The following is a 21,324-nucleotide window of genomic DNA, read 5'->3' as shown; positions in this document are numbered from 1 at the left end:
TTCACCACTGGTGCCACCGGGGAAGCTCCCTTATGCTTTAATACAAATGTATTCCACTAAGACAAAGTAATTTATTTCTTGAAGTAATTGTTAGTACTTTACACTTACTAAATATATCCTTAAAATCTTTCATCACCTAGAAGGAAGAAGTTAGTAATCCAGCTAGACTTCTTTTTTATTTTAGTAAATACTTTCATCTCAAAAGTTAAAATTGAGCAGGAGTGCTATACACAAGGTATAGTTTAAATCTTTGGGACAAGAGACTACAAGAGGCAAATAAGCCAGCGGCCCTCTTAATCTTATACCACTAAAAATGTAGATCACAGCATGCAACATTCCCTTATTGTCAAAGAGGTGTAAATTCTTTTGACAATTAACCTTCCTGTTTTTTTAAAAAAATTTTTATTTATTTTATAGTGGGTCAATAATATAAAAATATTACATACAGCACAGAAAAGGATTAAAGAAAGTTAATGATATAAACCACAGAACAAAATAAACCACACCTCATTTGGGAGAAGAAAAAATGGACTAATACTGTAATACTTAGTATAATATGAAATTTTCACTGATTACTAAGCTGAATTATAGTGACTAAAACATTATAGTATACATTTTATGCTGTTAATTAATGAGATAATCAGCAGATACGCAGTTCTGGTTGAGTCTTATAAACCCTTAAAAGTTTTCATAGGTAAAATTAACTACAAAATATCAATCAGAGTAGTGATCAGTTAGAAGTATAAAAGAGTAATGCAATAGATATAATGTGATCTGTGCAATTCAAAATCTGAAAATTTTCTTATCAAATGTACAAGTAATAAATAATAGTTATACTTGACTTAACCAAGTTAACAAAATAATTACTAACCAACTTTGTGTTTTATTAGTCAATTGCTTAGAAACACAAAACACCAATTAAACTTACTTTCTCCATAAAAATAGAAGGCATATCACACTCTTTAATCATCAAACATCCAAAAAAAATTGGAAGGCAACTGTCAACCAAAAATATTATGTTTAGAAAGGATGATTAAAAAACATACATCACCTATTTTTTTGCACAATTTTTTCATGAAAAAGGGCACTTAGTGTATAGGCAAAGCTTCCATAAAATAAAGACTGTTGGCTTTCCTCTTAGGCAGATGACATAGTGTACAGTTTTTAATACAAAAATATAAATATATTTGACAGAAAAGATGAAATAGTGATTGGTATAAAATCCCATCACCCTTTTACTGAAAAAAATTTTTTCTCCCAGAGGTTATGAAAACAATACTGATTTCATGTAGTTCTGTGTTGTCAGAACCTTCCCCAAATTACAAAACATCAAAGTATTCACTGAAATTTCAAAAGTGTGCCCGCAGTCTTTTGTTTTCTTCTCGTAGTCTTTCAATTTCTGCCACTAAACCTTCATTCACTGAGTATCTTTCCAACAAAGAATGCATTTCATTCTAGAAAAGGGGGAAAAAAAATTTTTTTCAAATTGCTGGCATTTCACATATATTTGACATTGTTTTACACATTTTTAGCTATCATTTTTCTCATGTTCGATTAACTAAGTAATTTTTTTCTCAATTTAACCACCCTTACTACTTTGCTAATATAAATGAAAGAGCACTGGTAAAATTTACATATTTGGAAAGCTTACATTTGCACATTTGGAAAGGTGTTTGCTTACTTACTGCCCAAAAAAAAAAAAAAAATAGCTGTGAAAAAGTAGCCTTAACTATCACAGGTTATAAAGAAGAGTGACTAGTTAAAATCTATTTTATTTACTAAATTTCTAAAACACTCTTTATTTCTTAGCAATTAGGTATAACTAAGTAAGAATACATCACCCTTTCATGGACTTTTTAGATCCACAGCTATGCTCACTTACAATAAAACATGTCAATACATACCAATTGCATATGAAACTGTTTAATCATCTCCACTTGCAAATTCACAATGTCCCTATGGCATGCTTCTCTAGGGGAGAACATATAATGTTTATTAGAATTAGAGCAGTTTTACCAATTCTAGAATCACTCAAGAAAATGACTATACTCTTATTATCTCACATTACTGTTAACAGTTATTATAATAATAGTAAAGATACCGCTGCACCTAGTGTTTATTTACTGTGTGCTAGTCTCTGTGTCTCGTACTCAGATGTAAGAACTCACTTACTCTTCACAACGAGGTAGAATTACCACCTCTATTTTACCCATGTAACTGAGTCACAGAGAAGTTGTAACTCGACCAAAGTCACACAACTAGTACATGTTACAGCTAGGATATACACCCAGCTGTCTACCTCCGCAACTCTCATTACACTACGTTCCTTAATACAGAAATCATCATTAAGGAAAGACACAGGTTTATATTACAGTGAAATACAGATAATGCTCTAGGTTACAATGTTTTAACTATTATCAACGTTTAAGCTATTTAAAAAAAAAAAAAACTTCCAGCAGAATGCAAAGATCCTAATTATAACAGAGGTTTACTCAAGAAAATGCAATTAAGTCATGCCTGCAAAACCATAAGAGTGGGAATTCCCAGGTGGCCCAGTGGTTAGGGCTCTGGGCTTTCACTTCCACGGCTAGGGTTCAATCCCTGGTCGGGAACTAAGATCCCACAAGCCACATGGCATGGCCAAAAAGAAAGAGAAGACATAAAAGTTATGAAATGTAATAATAAAAGGAATATCTGTGTGTCACTGCCACAGAAATTATGGGCTAGAACATAGTGAAAATCACAGACGCTTCCTGTGGTGCTGCTCAGTTCACTCCTGGGAGAAGTCCAAGAAAGAAGTCACTACTCCCTGGAATTTGTTTGAGCAAAGAAATGTTTTTTAAAATATATATGTGTGTATTTATGTATTTTTGCATGACATAGAATCTGTAGTCAATGTATTTTTGTTATGCTTGCTTTTGAGCATTACAAAAAGGGTACCATATCCTATGTAGTCCTGAGTAGTGTACAGTTACAAATAATCCAGTATCATGTTTTCAAGGTCATATTCTATTTATAATTCATTGATCTGTACTAGTGTACATTCTTCTGTCAAATTGAGCTATTTATAAGTGTTTATTATTAAAATGTTGTTATAAACAATAATGTATCTGTCTTCCAACCCACATGTGCCAGTTTCTGTAGATAATATATCCAAGATATGCTGAGTCACAGGTATGATGGAAAGATACACTGTTCAGACTCACAAAATAATACAAATTATTTTCCAAAGTGGTAGTATCAATGGACATGCTCATCATCAGAATAAAAAGAGTTCCTCTAGCTCTACATCCACACCAAGACTTGGTGATGCCAGACTTTACAACTGTGTTTCCATCTACTGGGTATGAAATGGTAACCAATTGCATTTTCAGTTCTCTGGTTAATTTGCAGGGTTGAGCAACTTTACCTATGTTCATATACTATTCTTCAGTGAAATGCTTGTCTAAGTCTTTAAACTGTTGTTCTATTGAATGTCTTTTTAAAAGAAATTATTCATAACAGTTCTTTACATAATCTGATCCTCTATTGGCTATATGAGTACTGCAGATATCTTTTGTCTTTTCATTTTATTAATGGTGTCCTGGATGAACACTTCCTACTGACATTCTCAAATTTACTAACCTACTATTAATGTAAATTTACCAATCTATTTTTATAGGTAGTGTACCCTCTTATATTTAAGTAACTTGCTAAACCCGAAGTCATATATAAATTCTCCTACAATGCCTAAACTTTTTCCATTTAAACTTCTACTCTGTATGGAACTGATTTTTTAAATAGCATGGAACAGGGATCTATACATTTCCTCTGTGATATATCACATTTCCACACATACATAGGCTTCTTTGGGATACATTTGATTCCTTTGCAAAATCTGTCCACTCTGTGCTAATGCTACACTACTTTAATTATAGCTTATCTATCTGACAAACTAGTCCCCTTCAACCTTATTCTTTTCTGGTGCCTTGGTTATTCTCAGATCTTCCTTTTTTCATATACATTTTGGAATTATCTCATCATCTTCTTCCAAAAAGCCCAGTTGGGATTTGATTGGAATTGCGTTCAACCTTGTAGACCAATTTAAAAGAACTGACGGCTCACAACATCTTCCCATGTTTGTTAGTGCTAACACATTTTTAAATGTTCTTCTACACAGATCTTTACCATCCTTAGATTTATTCCCAAGTATCTTATTCTTTCTATTGCAACAATGACAAGTACTTTTTAAAAAGTTTCTCTCCTGTTTTTAGCTATGACAAATGCTGTATTAAAAACACAAAGAAACAGAAACAAGAGGTGAAGGCGCCACAGAACCACTGAGGCAGCCAGGACCGGTAGCCCTGCTGCTGCTGCTGCTAAGTCATTTCAGTTGTGTCCGACTCTGCGCTACCGTAAACAAGGGGATCTACTAGGTAAGCTCCGCAACTACGTCTGCTCACCTCTGGGGGTGAGCTGATTCCACAGTGTGGGGAAGGGAGACTGGGAGGAAAGCAGTGGCCCAGAGTCTGAGACAGTCTCACTGGGCTGGGGAGTATTAGAATTCAGAGCTCCCAAGGCAGTCAGAGCTGCAAGGTTTCTGGGCAGGGGGTACCAGGAGAAAGTAAACCTGAAACTGTGCAATTTCCCCCTCAAGACATCTTTGACTCCTAAGTTGTGCCTGTACTGAGGTTAGATGGCAGGAGACCAAACATAAACTGGCCCCTAAAGAGGAGAAAAGGATTTGGGAGGCCTTGTGATGCTTTAGAATTGGAGGTTAAAGTTCAGGACCCACCAAGATTAAAAACCAGAAACAAACTAAAAATCCAGGAAGCGATTTGCTTGCCAGAGGAAACATAAATCTTGATAAACAACAGAAGTAAACCTGCAGACTTCTGACTAGGATGCAAGCTCTCCAACTCTAATAATGAGCACAAGCCAGATAACCTATAAGATCATACATTCGAAAACAAATTCAACTTTGAGAGTACAAAGAAATCTAAGTGAATTTAAATCCAGAAAATGGTGAGCCCCTCCAGAAGAAGAGAGACCCACAATTGTTTTCATCCTTGACAACAGCGGTGAGGTCAGAAAGCTGCCACTGACAGGGTAAGGGGAACTAGAGGGAACTTCTCTAGGTTTTTAAAGGCCAAGTGAAGGCTGCCGCGAGGTTAGAATCCCAAGGACTCCCAGCCAAATATGAAGTCTCCATTCACTCAACAACTTTTCACCACAGGCCCTCACTGAATGCTCTGTACAAATTAGGGGCAAAGCAGGAAGGCTGAAAGAGCACGCCCCTGGGGCACAGGTGCCCAGAGCCTGGTGAAGACTTAGGGCAGCAGAGGGGAACTGAGTGACCCCCCTGAAGCATGAAAGCCCTCACGGAAAAGGTTGCCTCCGGGCTGAGGGTGAGCAGCTAGCAGAGAGCCCCATCTGCACCTTGTTCTAAGGTCTGGCTGGCAAGACCTACTAAAGGCTGAAGTAAGAGCAGCTAAATTTACAGAAATCCTCTGAGTCATTCCAGGCCCTCAGTGGGTGTCTAAGCAGAGGCTGCCTATGGGTGATGGAGGGGAAGAAGAGTGGACAGGGGCCCCTAGCCGCCTTCGCTCCCTAGGTACAGGCACACAACGCAAGCTGAAAGCTGAAGGCAGGACAGTGATTTCTTTCTAAATTTGCCCCAGCGTAACTGCTCCCTTTCTGTCTTTTCAACACTGCTTTGTTCCACATCATCTTATCCAGATATTAGCTGGATCCAGACAATTCTGCTATTTTTTTCCCCACAGACACATTCCTGAAATAGCTCATATTTTTAAAAACTATGTATGGAAAATAATAGAACCAGATTTTTTAAAATGTGGCATATGCATAAACGGAATATTATTCAGCCTGAAAACGAAAGAAGTTGTGACATGTGGCAACACAGGTGAACCTGGAGGACACGATGCTAAGTGAGATAAGTCAGACACAGAGACACAAAGACTGCATAGTCCATGTGCACGAGAAGTCTAATAAAATAGTCACCAGATAGCTAAGAAAACTCATGGAAGCAAGGAACAGGATTGTGGGTGTTGGGGCTGGGGAGAAAGGGAAACAGGGAGATGCTAACTGATGAACAGAAAATTTCAGTTACACAAAATGAGTAAGTTCAAGAGGCCTGCTGTTCAACACGTGTGTACAGTTAGCAATACCATTACACTATACACTTGAAATTCCAAAAGAGCAGATCTCATAGTAAGTATTCTTACCATAACACTGAAAAAGAAAAAAAAAGAAAAGAAAAGAACAGAATTTAAAGGAAAAGGACTCTGAAAGATCACTCAAAATCTATATAAACTTTGTAACCAGAGCGCTAACAATTAAATCCTAATAAAATACTGGCACAGCTTAAATACTGAATAATCAAAGATTTTACCCTAATAAAAGTGAGGATTACTTGATAAAAGGGGAAAGAAGATAAGAGGAAGGACTGGGGCTCTCAAGCATGAAGTCAAAAATAAAATGCCCAAAGATGGGGGAAAAAAAATCACAAAATAAGCACTTCCTAACACACAGCACATAGCCTAACCAAATTAAGAGGACGGGAAGAGAAAGAGATGGACATAAATCGGTGGCTTGCAGCCCCCACCTGTGTTCATGTTCTTTGTTTTGGTAGCCGTTATATGAACCAACTAAACTTCCTCATCATACTGTCATCACTGCCCTATTTACAAACGAGTTACTTCACATCAAAGAGACACACATCACAGCAGGACACACTATATATAAGTCTTTGTGTGCAGATCACCTGTTTCTGTATCCTCAGTACCAATACATACGAGACACATTATAAATGTCAAAATGATACCAGAAAAATGAACAACACAATCAAAAAGTGGGCAAAAGAACTAAACAGACATTTCTCCAAAGAAGACATAACAGATGGCTAATAAACACATGAAAAGATGCTCAATATCACTCATTATCAGAGAAATGCAAATCAAAACTACAATGAGGTATCATCTCATGCTGGTCAGAATGGCCACTATCAAAGTCTACAAACAATAAATACTGGAGAGAGTGTGGAGAAAAAGGATCCCTCTTACACTGTTGGTGGGAATGCAAATTAGTACAGCCACTATGGAGAACAGTGTGGAGATTTCGTTAAAAAAACTGGAAACAACTGCCATACCTAGCATCCCACTGCTGGGCATACACACTGAGGAAACCAGAAATGAAAGAGACACGTGTACCCCAATGTTCATCGCAGCACTGCTTACAATAGCCAGGACATGGAAGCAACCTAGATGTCCATCGGCAGACGAATGGATAGGAAGCTGTGGTACATATACACAATGGAATATTATTCAGCTATAAAAAGGAACACATTTAAGTCCGTTCTGATGAGGTGGATGAAACTGGAGCCTATTATACAGAGTGAAGTAAGTAGAAAGAGAAACAACAATACAGTCTATTAACACATATATGGAATTTAGAAAGACGGTAACAACGACCCTATATGCAAGACAGCAAGAGACACAGATGTAAAGAACAGACTTTGGGACTCTGTGGGAGAAGGCGAGGATGGGATGGTTTGAGAGAATAGCATTGAAACATGTATATTACCACATGTAAAATAGATGACCAGTGCAAGTTCGATGCATGAAGCAGGATACTCAAAGCCAGTGACCTGGGACAACCCAGAGGGATGTAGGTAGGGAGGGAGGTAGGAGGGGGTTTCAGGATGGGGGGACACATGTGCACCCATGGCTGATTCATGTTGCTGCTGCTGCTGCTAAGTTGCTTCAGTCATGTCCAACTGTGCAACCCCATAGATGTCAGCCCACCAAGCATCCCCGTCCCTGGGATTCTCCAGGCAAGAATACTGGAGTGGGTTGCCATTTCCTTCTCCAATGCATGCATGCATGCTAAGTCGCTTCAGTCCTGTCCGACTCTGTATGACCCCATGGACAGCAGCCCACCAGGCTCCTCTGTCCACAGAATTCTCTAGGCAAGAGTACTGGAGTGGGTTGCCATTTCCTCCTCTGGGATTCATGTTGTTGTATGGCAAAAACCACCACGATACTGTAAAGTAATTATCCTCCAATTTAAATTAATTAATTTAAAAAGTCAAAATGATTATTTTTCTTTAAAAATATAGTTAACATTTAAATTTTTTTCAAAACATTTTTAACATTAAAAAGAAACATGTAACAACAAAAACTGCACATCTTCTCCAACATTCTTGCTCATGATATTCCAAATCTGAGCAAGAGTACTAAGTAAGTAAGGGTCAGAAAGGGGAAAAAAAAAAACATGAAAAGAGCTTTCAAAATTTATTGAGAAGACACGTAAAAGGAACCAACACTCTAGAACATTCTTACAATCTTCAAAATTCAGAATGAGAAGACAAGGGCAGATCTAGGCAAGAACTTCTTAAAATTATGTGTTAATAATTTTCTGTGTGTGAGTTACTCAGTTGTGTCCAACTCTCTGCGATCCCATCCACTGTAGCCCACCAGGCTCCTCTGTCCATGAAATTCTCTAAGCAAGAGTACTGGAGTGGGCAGCCGTTCCCTTCTCCAGGGGATCTTCCTGATCCAGGGATCGAACCTGGGTCTCCTGTGTTGGGGTCAGATTCTTTACCATCTGAGCGACCAGGTATATTCTGACACATTCTATTTGAAAATATTCAGAATTCCTTTAAAAATATCTTTCTCTACCACATTACTGCACATAGCATAGTTAGCAGGTGGTCTATAAATATTGTAGGAATCCTATTTGAGCCTATCAGAATCTGTCCACATTTTAATGATAAAAAAATTCACAATGGCAGCCAGCCACTACACTGTCAAGTCCTCTAATAACTGCCCCAGGGAAACGTGCCTTTTCCTAGCTGATATAAACTAAATTCGGCACTTAAAGATTCACAAAGCTCATCATGTCTTCTACGTTTCTACAGATCCCAGAACCTAGGCAAAAGTAGTAACCACCACCATTGCTCATAGTTACGGTTTTACACCTAACAAAAAAAGCTAGTCAAAGTCTAGATAGAAAGAGTAATTTCCCAATTACCTAAAGTCATCCAGGGTTTCCTGTATCATGTTCTGAATAAAACGGATCTGAACAGATGACAACGGTGCATTTGGCCGACTATTTCCAATGGTATCAACGATTTTTTCTGATAGTGAACTAGCAACTCCAGCAGTGACAGAGGATGCTATCTTTGGATCTGAAACAAAAATTTGAGAAAATATTAATAGTCAACTTGGACTAAGAGACATCAAATACTTCTACATATGATTTAGCATGAGAAAGCCTGAACAACTGGCAAACCCCGTCCCCCCCCAAAAAAAACAGTGCTCCTATGACATTTAGAGAAATTCACTGTCTGGAATACAAGTCTTAGAAACTTTCTATGACATTATTTCTAATAGTCATTCATATATATATATATATAAATTGCCAACTGTCTAATGTAATAACATCTGACAGTGGAGTTAAGTCTTAAAGGATCTCCGAACCATTTTCTCTTACAAAAAATGAATGTGACAAGCTGCTGGATAAACCAAGACTATTAGAAACAAACAGAAAGGACACAGGAGTAAAGTACTTCTCAGGCAAAGCCCTAGAGTTTAAGCTAATGCAATATATCCACAGAAACCTCAAAATACAGGTATTTATATAAAACAGCTCCTCATTGCTAAACCTAATATTGCTTTAAATGTGACCAAGTTTTTAGGGTCTCTGCCATGAACTCTATATAGACAGAACTTTAATATGGAAAAAGAAAAAGACATTTTCAGGTAGTTAATGACCCTATATTATATTCTTATCTGTACCACAGTAGACAAGACACTTACATATTGGATTGAAAATGAAATTCATACCCAAAGAGTACCAAATTAATCTGGTTGAATTTAACCTTTCATTTTATTGTCTTCTAGTAAGAGAGTCATGCACTAGAGAAGTGACACAAATTTTAAATTCCTTTAACTTTTTCATCTGTGATCACTGTCAACTTATCCTTTACAAGTTAAATAATGGGAGTTTTCAACTTAACACTCAAACATCAGAAGTTTTATGTACTTACTTGGAGTTGAGGATCCATTGCCTGGAGGTTCATTTATTAACTGGGCTTCAATTTCTTTTTCTGGCTTTTCAAATTTCTCAGGGCTTCTTGTTTGGTTAGATGATGGAGAGGCATTTAGATTTCCAGTTTCAGCACCGGAGATCAACTTTGCAAACTTCGCATTTAAAATAAATAATTAATATATAAATTCTGGTTTTATCCAAAGGACCTACTGTAAAGCACAGGGAACCCTGCTCAATGTTATGTGGCAGCCTGGATGGGAGGGGAGTTTGGGGGAGAGTGGATACATGTATATGTATGGCTGAATCCCTTTGCTGCTCACCTAAAACTATCACAGCATTGCTTGTTAATTGGCTACAAATACAAAATAAAAAGTTAAAAAAATTCTGGTTTTATCCATATTACCCATATAATTTGTATCTACTTTTCTCTATTTTTCCCCAGTAAATAGGGTCAGAAAAAGGAAGACTAGAAAGGAATCTTGAAGGAGAAAAGAAAATGTTGCTAGGGCTATGGCAAAATAATTAACTTTACTAATCAAAAACAATTTTGATGATTTTGATGATGACAAGGAAAAACTTATTTACTAAGAATCTGCTGTTGAATATCATTTAAGATGGCAATCACAGGCCAAAAAATAAATAAAAAATAAATCCCCAAACTCTCATGTGATAAGTAGTCAGGAATATTTGAAAAATAAGTCAAAAAATTTTCATATTTCTTAAATATCTTTTCAATACCATTCTAAAAGATAAATATGAAATAGACATACTAAACAATAGACCCTATTAGATTACAGCAGAAGGTAATGATGATGAATCACATTCTCAGCACTGTCAATTTGCTCTAAGACTTAGGGTAAAGAATCACCAACTCGGTGCTTTGTGCTGCAATGAAAATACATTCTAAAAGAAATCAGGGATAAAATATTCTTACAGACAGTTAAATCAAGTATCTTGTCTTAGGGAAAAAACAATGTAAGATTATACCTGCTGTTACCTCCAACATATCCAAAGACAGATTTCAAAAGTGTTCTTCAGTTTCTAACATGTGACATCAAGATTTAAGAATATTTTCCACCTAGTAAGTGCACGGCACTGTCAATAATTAAGACATATCCAGTGGCAGCTGCCTGCTTTCTAGTGATGAGATGCATTATACTTGCTAGTAATAAACACACGCAGTGAGTTCAATATCATTTACAGGCAGATACCTGCTTGAAGGAGTCTTTAGATTCCTGTTTTCCCAGATACATTTTCTTAGATTCAGCTGTCAGATCATGATTTTCATTTTCTTCTTTCCCAGGAGACCCCATAAAGACATTAAGAGGACTAGAATGCAATACTGGAGTGCTTGAAACTACTGGATTTTTTCTTGGAGGAAACACTGAGTTCAATTGTGGTAGAAAGTCAAGGCCTGAAAAAGAAAAGAAAAAAGCCAGCACTTACATGGACTGTCCCCCAGTCTTGGGTATTTAAGAAAAGCACTTAACATAATAGATATTTTAACAGAGTAGGAAGACATGGGATCTGGATTCAGAAGACAAGTTCACTTGTCAGCTCTACCCCTTACTTCATTTGAGTTTTTGGGGTAAAGTTGTAAAACTCTTTGTGACTGTTTAAGTGATCTTATGAATGATGATATCCACTGCCCTAAAAGATGAGGTATAAAAGAGATACTGTATGTGAAGATATGCTGAAAACTGCAAAGCATGATGACTGTTTTAGTCAATAAAAATTTTTGATAAAACTGTCAATTTGGTATGAATCTGTGGTGGATCTTGGTAGACAGCCTCTAAGATGGCTCCTCAAGAACGGTGCCTCCTCCCAAGGATCCACAGCCTCATATAGTCACCTCCCTTAGAATGTGGGTTGGACCTAGGAACTTGCTTCTAACAAAGAGCATATGGCAAAAGTGGTGGACCTCGCTTCCAAGGTTAAGTTACAAACACACCGTGGCGTCCATCTTTTTAAAAATATTTCATTTATTTACTTTTGGCTGTGCCGGGTCTTCATTACTGCACATGTGCTTCTCACTGCAGCGGCCTCTCGTGCTGAGGTGTACAGACAGGCTCTAAGGCATGGGCTTCAGTAGCTGTGGTGCACGGGCTTAGATGCTCCGCGGTATGTGCAATCATCTTGGACCAGGGATCGAGCCTGTGACGCCTGCACTGGCAGGCAGATTCTGAACCACTGGACCACTAGGGAAGTCCTTAGCTTCCATCCTGACTGCCCTCTCCGTCTCACACCAGCTCTGAGTGAAGTCAGCTGCTGTGCTGCCAGCTGCCCACGTGAGGAAGGACTGGTATCTTTAGCCGACAGCCACATGAGTGAATTTGGAAGCAGATCCTTGCCCAGTCATACTCTGAGATGACAGCAGTCCTGTTGACACCTGAGTTAAAGCATCATGAGATACCTGAAGCCAAAGGCATCCAGCTAAGCCATGCTTGGATTCTTAATCCACAATTATGAGATGATAAATATTCTTTTAAGCTTCAAAATGATGGGGTAATTTGTTACACAGAAGTAGGTAACACAAAATCACTTTTAAGGCTGATAAAAAATACTTCTCAATGGTTCTTACCATCTCCTTTGCCTATGGACTCATCACCTCCTTTGTTAACTACAGCATCTATAATAAAATTAGAAAATAAAATTAAAAAAAAAATACAAAAGAAGCCATGGCAATTTAGGCTTCCTATCCATTCCCTAAAGAGTTCAGAGACTAATGATTTTATGAAGAAAAATCTAAATGAAGGTAAAGCTAGTACTCCTAAAAATTCTCTTTTCATTCTTTTACCTTCATGCATGGTAGCAAATATGAAAAGATAATTCTATGGTATAGAGTCATTTAATGAGACAGCAAGGTATACTAGAAAAAGCACTGGAGAAGGCTCCAAAGACCTGTAATCCAGGTCTGCCTATATCACTTCAGAGCTTTGTAACCTTGGACAAGACTTTAATACAACTATGCTTCAGTTTCTACACTTATATAATGGGGACAATGCCCCGACCACCTCAGAAAACTGTTTTAAGGATCAACTGAAATAATGTAAAAATATCTTGCAAACAATACAATGTTAATTAAAAATTAAGGTTTTATTAACATCTTTTCAATGACAGAATATGTTTAAGAATATTTCAATACTGTAATATTATTCATTTATCAATTAACAACCAAAAACTGCTTATCTCAATTTTAATGGATTAACATAAAAATGGGGAAAGGTCACTTAAAAATTCCCCAGAAGTTGAAATGGCCAATGAATTATCATACATGATTATCACACGAGTAGGACTTTCATCTATAACTCCATTCATTCATATCTCTGTCTGCATGTGTGTATTACATCTAGTACTCATACTAGAAGGAAATGGCCTGTAAAACAGTGAGAGGGGAATAAAAAAAAAAAAAAAAAGAAGGAAATGGCAACCCACTCCAGTGTCCTTGCCTGGAGAATCCCAGGATGGGGGAGCCTGGTGGGCTGCCGTCTGTGGGGTCGCACAGGGTCGGACACGACTGAGGCGACTTAGCAGCAGCAGCTGCAGCAGTCATACAACACACATTTTTAGAAGTTACTCATTTTTTCCTAACAAAAGCAAAGGTATTATTTAAAAGATGAAGAGAAAAAAAAAAAGATGAAGAAACTGAGGCACAAAAAGATGAAGCCTTTTACCTAAGTAGTATTGACTCTTAGAGATTAAAATTCAAACCTCTTGACAGTGAAAACCAGTACTATAGTATCAACATTTTTTCTTATTAATATCAAACTCTAATAAATGGAAGGGCATATGGCTCAAATTCTAATCATATCTTTTTTAAATAGCAAAAGCAATTAAAAGGGAGTTTATATCCTGTACTTTACCATCAAACACCGTTAAAGAAGATTTTATTTATAACTCAAATACTTCCAAAAAACCCCTTCAATTAAAAAATTAAATTCAAATAAAAAATTACTCCAGTGATTCTCATAAACAAAGATCCCCAGTTGGGTACTAAACTCCAAAACCTTTCTGATCCCCAGCCCAAGCCACTTCTACCTGCTTTGCCCGCATCTTTCCTCTCCTTACCCCTCAACTATGTAGTATGACCGCTCTTCATTCTGAAAGAAAGGAATCCTTCCTCTTTTATTAGACAGAAGTAGGAATTTGGGCAATTTAAGGAGTCATTTTCAAGCCAGGGTAAGGTAGAAGACACTCAATAATCCTGTACCATTACATATATATTTATCCTTTCCACTTGTGAAATTAGTTGAAGAAAATTTTCAAAGACAATGTTAAAGTAAAAAATTAAATTTTATAAGATCATGAGTGGATATAATAAATTAAACACCCTGATGCTGCTGACATTTAGATTCACTCCTGTTTTTTATTATTATAAATAAACAGCAAACACAAATCTCTGAGGGTTTCTCTGAACATCTTTTAAGGTAAACTTATAGAAATGGAATTAACAAGACGAAAAGTATGAATATTTACGTCTGCCAAATTGTCCTCTAGAAATTTACCCCATACTGTTGATAAAACTGCTGTTAGTAGTGAGACTATCCCATTAAAGAAAACAGTATGAACATTAGCACCAAAAAAAGTACAGCCAAACCATGTGCCTAGTTCACAGAGAGTGAACAACAATGATGCATAATGTTTCTGTTTAAAAACTGGCAAAGGTTTTTCTGTTTCATTTTTTAGGTTTATTTCTTTTCAATGGCAATGCCTACTAGTGACGTGGGGAGAGGAGAGAGGGAGTGAGTGAGTGAGTGTGTATGTGTGTGTGTGAACACCTACTAGCTATGGAGAGTGAATGAGTGTGTGTGTGTGTGTTGAGGGTACTTTCATACACAGTTAGTGTAAAAGATGAGGCAATCTAACCCCCAGCCATATTTCTCCATGAAAACCCTTAATACCAGTTACTAATAATCAAAGGAACATTTTTTTTTTTTTTAATGTTAGGAAGATATTTTCTGTCTATCAAAATATCCAAGATTTGGGGCAGACTTTCTTAGAAATAAATACAAGTAAAAGACTGTCTGTGGAGGCAGAATTTCCTGCAAGAAACTTCAGTGGAAATTAAAAATGCTAACTTGAGAGCTATTTGCTTGGTTCCCATGTGTAAACTATTAGCATATATTTTAGAAAGATAACATTTGAAATCTCAGGGCAAAGGGAAAGATACCACCTCAGGGACTGAGAAAATCAGCAACTGTCATGAATAGCGTGAGACTGAAGCTATTATCCCCATCTTTTAGCCAGAATAAAAACGTTATGGCCACCAGAGCAAGAGAACATGATCCTCTGATGTGAACAGACTTACCATCTCTGACAGGTGAGAACATGTCACCTAAACTACTTTTTCCAGAATCATCAAAGCTGGAGAAATCCTGATTTTTCCCACTCTCCGTTTCCTTTGATAAAGTATCGGTGTTTATGCTTCGAGGCAGACCTTATAGAAATTGGATATAAAAATAAGTTATTATATGTAAATAACTTTATCATGAGAAGCTAGAAACTAAAAACTAATGTCTTACCTATATCATTGGTAATACCACAAATAAATAATAGCTCAGTTAACCATCATTTTCATGGAATGAAGGGCTCCTCAAAAGCAACTAACTTATTTATATAACACCATTTTTTAAATCCATTTTGATAGAACTTTTCTAAGTACTTTATGTATTTTTCTTACACAAAGTATACTGAGCACAGCTTACTGTTAGTGACTGACTCAGGGTCATTTACAATGATTAAAAAATGTCTCTAAGGCAGATAGTACAACACCAAATACACAGCAGTATTCAAATGTTAGTTCCCTTTCCCAACATGCAGTGAATGGATCTCTTCTTTTCCCTTCTTTATCTTTTTCTTCACTAACAGTGGGAACCTCACACTGCTCTTAGCATTACTGACCTTAAAGGCCTTCACTAATCTTAGGACAGCTTCTGGACAGGAAGGAAACCAAACTCATAAAGAACAGTACAGTAGACTAATAATAGAGACACGCAGCTATGCAGAAAGTTTGCTTTCTCTCTAAATAAGACTTTAGGGCAGGGACGTTTTAAGAGGAATTCTGCAGGCTCAGTAACCTCTTGCTCATTTCTGGGTCAAGGACTGAGTTCTAGAGAATCAAGAACTTTGATGAAAGTTTGGCACTTGAATCGGTAGCATATTTCTGTCCTTGTTTTTAAAGGTGTTTTATTTGCCATCTTGGTCTCAAATGAAACCTGAAAAAGCCTGAGATAAAAACAAAGATTCGCTCTGTTCAAAATGTTAAAAAATGTCCAAGCCTGGTTAATGAAATAAACCTAACTAATAGTAAGCTCACAGAAAGTTAAAATATGATCAAACATTTATCACCATCACTGAAGGGTGTTTATACCAAGAGTACAAATGGTTATACAGAGGAAATTTCCTCTCCTTTTTCTAGGTCCTTAACATGTTTGAATGAGTAACTCTAGCCTCTGGAGCTTTATGAAATAGAAGCTTGGTATCATTAGAAAATACTGTGAAAGTATAATTTTTCACTTCTTAAATGGCTGTTTCCTACTGAAAAAGAGCAACAGCAACAAGCCTGCAGAGGTTGTTTTCAATAACTAAATTAGGACACCTTCAGTAGAAAGCCATATGAACTTTTTTCAAATTTTAAACTTATTTTACATGATGCTTAAAGTAATAGTAACAATAATGATCGTAATGACAATACTAACAACATTATAATTCATTGGGTGCCTACATCCACCAGGCACTTTTGATAATTTTCACAATAACTCTAAATGTTAAATATTATCTATGGAAGAGAAAAATGAGACTAACGAGTGGTTTAGAAAACTGCCTAGCGTCATCCAGGTAGGAGGGTGACAGTCCTAAGACCGAAGCCTAATATATTCTCAGTGCTTCAGAGGAGAGTAAAAACGTATACCTGTGTGTGTGAGCTGAGAGAGGGAAGATGATGAAGCAAATGTGGCAGAGTTTACAAAACGGTGAATCTGCTAAAGGACATACCAGAGCCCAAGAGTTCTTTGCAGTGTTATTCAAACTTTTCTGTAAGTCTGCGATTCTTTTAAAATAAAATTAATAAGCTTAAAATTAATAAAACAAACTTCTAATTCCTTGGGAGTACACAGTAAGCATTCATTTTGCCAGAAACTGCTAATCAGCCAAGAATTATCATTAAATAATGCCCCGTAGACCCAAGTCTAGAACATCAAATTAGTGCTGCCATTGTTACATATAACCTTCCTTATTAAAAATTAAATGAAAGACACTGAGACTTCAACAAGATTACAATAAATGACAAAAATCTTTATTTTGTTTAATTTTTGAAAATCATGAATAAAATAGTAATTTTGAAAAATGCCAGTTCTCATAATATAGTTAATGCAACATTTATTCTTTTAAAGAGACAGCAATAGTATTCATTCCTACAAGTTCTTAAATAAGAAACTTATTATTTTCTATATAATTTATAATGATTTTTATGTAAGGATGATACAGATGTTCACAGATAATTTATAGTGAATATACTTACTATTTGTTTAAAAAACCTATTCCACACTATTAAAAATAACAAATTAAAGTTTTTCTTATACTTGGAAATAGTAAACTCATAACAAATTGAAAAAGCACCACCAAGTATTTGTGTTCAAGTTAAGTACTTATCCTGAAAATCAAAAAAGACATGAGTACGGTCAATTCTGATAAGAGTACTTTGGGGACATACTGGTATATCATGCAGACTTTAAAAAAATATGTTGAAAGTTGACAGTATAGCAGAATTTCTTAAAATAAAAACAAAAAGGCTTTCAGGGATTTAGGGAATTATTTATTGTAGGTGAAGAGTATTTTCTACAAGAAGTATGGGGAAGCTTATCACCACATTATACCTTTACAAAGTCTAAATGAACTCTCACTTAAGAACTGATAAGATTATCAGAATAGAAATTATTTAAAAATTGCAACATTTTCATTCCCTTTTATTTAACAAATGACAAATTTACTGCTTAATTCGTGCCAGGCACTATTCAGCACTTAAATATATTCATTTCACCACCTGATTTACTTTCCATTTTGAAATATGAAGTAAAAGAGCCACTAATAGCTTTTTTTTAACTAAGAGATCAAATCATAATGAAAGCATCAAAGTTTCATATTCTCTATTGATTCAGCTAAAGATGCAGTGAAAAGTCATCTAGTTCATAGCAGTACTTCTGAATGGGCATTATTCTGCTTTTAAGATAATATTTCTTAAAACAGAAGTTCAGCTAAACAGAATAAGTGAAGAGTCTTTCATTAATTTTTTTTTTAAAAAGTTAGAGCTAAAGTGGAACTTATCACTTTTTCAATTTTCACTATCTACTAATAATTTTACCCAAGTCCTCAAGTGAATTAAAAGTCTAGGTTCTTGAGAAAAGTGATAACGACATTCACTTGGGGAGGATACAGGATGGGAACTCCAAGGACTATATATAAGCAACAGTTACCTGCTTTGTCTTGAGGAGCACCTGCTGTTCCCTTTCCCACAGCGGCTGCCGTGGGCTGGGGCAGAACTGTGGCAAGGGGTGTGGTGGCTGCTTCTCTGACCACTCCAGGATTCTGGGCTCCTCCTCCGCCGGCGCTCACATTAACAGTGCGTTTGTTCACAGCTGTGGGCTTATTTGAACAGCCCTTATTCAAACCTGACTGAAATGTAATGGAATATGTAAAAAGCTCAGGTTTCTAATGCTCCATACTATACATTAATATTTTATAAATTCCCTATTCATTTGAAAAATATTTTTTTCCCCTTAGAAATCTTAAGCTCGCTGATGAATGTGAGTGTCCCTCTGAACCATAAAAGCCTTTTATAGTTTTAAAGACGGTGAATTATGAAAAGTACAAACAAATAAATAAAGTTTTAAAACTAAGTATCAAAAGGATTTATACTAAAATTATTATAAATGCTTTGATATGAATGATTATGAAGCAAAAGTACACTGTGTATAATTGACAACATATGACTTCTATACTCTGATCCAGATTTATTTAGTACAATCAAAAAATGCTGAAAAGAAAATATCTTACCTTAGAAAGAACAGTGGAGTACTGAAATGCTATACACTGCACAGATGTCTTATGTGCACTGATGGTTTTAATTGGTGATTTCAGCATCCTTAAATCATATTGATATATTTTCCCACGGGAGGATCCAATAGCCAAAGTGGCTCCATCAGGCATGAAATCCACTGCAGTCAGAGGAGCATCAGCCACTAAAGTTTTCACGAGCCTTTGGAAAGGACAGCAAAGTATATATAGACATGTGGATGTACTCATTTAAGCCTGTACAACATACAAATAACTGTAAACAAAAACCAAAGTTACTTGGAATTCAGCAAAGTTATTTACTTAGAATACCCATCTCAAATACCTGCTTAAAGTAGAAGTTTAGAATTAGACCTAGAGACATTTCTAATATAAGGAACTGCTAAGCACTCCATCCTATTTTTCTATTCACATCTAACAGATACATTCTATACTTTCTAGAAACAGGACCTATTTCTTGAGTAATTATTATTTTGGCAGTGAATATGACTCCACAAGTAAGGGCTCTATAGCCTCAGGGTTCTGGAGAAGGGAATGGCAACCCACTCCAGCATTCTTGCCTGGAGAATTCCATGGACAGAGGAGCCTGGTGGGCTATAGTTCTTGGGGTCACACAGAGTCAGACATGACTGAGCAAATAACACACATAAACACACAACCTCAGGGCTAAGCAGGCTGTAAGTATCTCCTTCCATTTAGGGACCTGCTTGGGCCTCAAGAGGACTGTGACCTCTGACAAGGAAGCAGCTGCTACTTTGCTCTTAGTTCTGCATCTCTTAACCCAAAAGCTAGAACTCATGAGGCTTAACTGCTGGAAGCTAAGCTGAGCTCCTTGCTGGTATATGAGAGGAATGGCTTACTGTTAGGGTTCTCAGTAAATTAGCTCAAAATAAAAGAATAACAAAGAATAAGGAAAAAAATACAAAAAGAAGAGTGAAATAGGTAACAGTCAACTTTAAAAGGGGGCTTACAGTAGGTCCTTCCCTAGTAGTAGTATCACATCATTTCCACTTCCCTCCACATGATCTTCAGATACTGGTAGATGTCTTGAATATACCTCCAGCACTCCTGAAGCCTTTTTTTGTTTGTTTGTTTAAGCTAACCAAGCACATTTATAACCTAAGAAGGACAAGAAGGCACAACAGCCCTAGCTACTCAGAGAATCACATACCCTTTAACGCTATATTAGGGGTTCTCAACTGGGGGTAATTTTGCTACCTTTGCTAATTTGAGGAGTATTATTAACATCTATTAGGTGGGTGCCAGCATAACTGTGGTTTCAGACTGTGACTTTTAAATCATTATAACTAGGCTCAAACACGTCTTTTTTTAATTAAAATAGGAACCATTACAATCAACACATTTTGCCAACAACAAATAACTTTATCCCTGGGGCATAAAAATCCATGTTTCAGGATTCAACGAACTCTTGGAAAGCAATTTCTGCATCCTGCTGGTTGTGGAAGCATTTCCCCTGCAAAAAGTTGTCGAGATGATTGAAGAAGTGGTAGTCAGTAGGCGAGAGGTCAGGTGAATATGGCGGATGAGGCAAAACTTTGTAGCCCGATTTGTTCAACTTGTGAAGCGTTGGTTGTGTGACGTGTGGTGGGGTGCTGCCATGGAGAACTGGGCCCATCCGTTGACCAATGCCGGCTGCAGGCATTGCGGTTTTCAGTGCATCTCATTGATTTGCTGAGCATACTTCTCAGATGTAATGGTTTCCCTAGGATTCAGAAAGGTGTAGTGGATTTGGACCACCAAATAGTGACCATGACCTTTTTTGGTGCAAGTTTGGCTTTGGGAAATGCTTTGGAGCTTCCTCTTGGTCCAATCACTGAGCTGGTCGTCACTGGTTGTTGTGTAAAATCCACTTTTCATTGCACATCATTATCCAAACAAGAAATGGTTTGTTGCTGTTGCATAGAGTAAGCGAAGATTCAAAATGATTTTTTTAATTTTTGGTCAGCTCATGAGGCACCCACTTACCAAGCTTTTTCACCTTTCCAATTTGCTTCAAATGTTGAACAATCATAGAACAGTCAACACTAAATTCTTTGGCAACTTCTCAGGGAGCTGTAAGAGGATCAGCGTCAGTGATGCTCTCAGCTGGTCGTTGTCAACTTCTGATGGCTGGCCACTACGCTCCTCAGTCCTCAAGGCTCTCGTCTCCTTTGCAAAACTTCTTGAACCACCACTGCTCTGTAT

At 36.8% G+C, this 21,324-nt stretch overlaps 1 protein-coding gene across 2 annotated transcripts in view; it reads right to left on the bottom strand.

Moving 5' to 3' along the window:
• Nucleotides 1–385: 385 nt before the first annotated feature.
• Nucleotides 386–21,324, bottom strand: part of NEDD1 (NEDD1 gamma-tubulin ring complex targeting factor) — a 43,866-nt gene continuing 22,927 nt past the window's right edge. For both annotated transcript variants that reach the window (XM_043440549.1, XM_043440550.1), the window contains exons 7-15: nt 19,102–19,303; nt 18,522–18,720; nt 15,359–15,487; nt 12,632–12,679; nt 11,262–11,464; nt 10,049–10,202; nt 9,031–9,187; nt 1,905–1,971; nt 386–1,454 (exon numbers count right to left, since the gene is read on the bottom strand). In XM_043440549.1, coding sequence (XP_043296484.1) covers nt 1,350–1,454; nt 1,905–1,971; nt 9,031–9,187; nt 10,049–10,202; nt 11,262–11,464; nt 12,632–12,679; nt 15,359–15,487; nt 18,522–18,720; nt 19,102–19,303 — 1,264 coding nt within the window. In that variant the 3' untranslated portion in view covers nt 386–1,349. The remainder of the gene's footprint in view (nt 1,455–1,904; nt 1,972–9,030; nt 9,188–10,048; nt 10,203–11,261; nt 11,465–12,631; nt 12,680–15,358; nt 15,488–18,521; nt 18,721–19,101; nt 19,304–21,324) is intronic.

Source organism: Cervus canadensis, chromosome 21 (assembly GCF_019320065.1).
Source record: "Cervus canadensis isolate Bull #8, Minnesota chromosome 21, ASM1932006v1, whole genome shotgun sequence".
NCBI lineage: Eukaryota > Metazoa > Chordata > Mammalia > Artiodactyla > Cervidae > Cervus > Cervus canadensis.
This window is presented reverse-complemented; position numbering and strand designations above follow the sequence as displayed.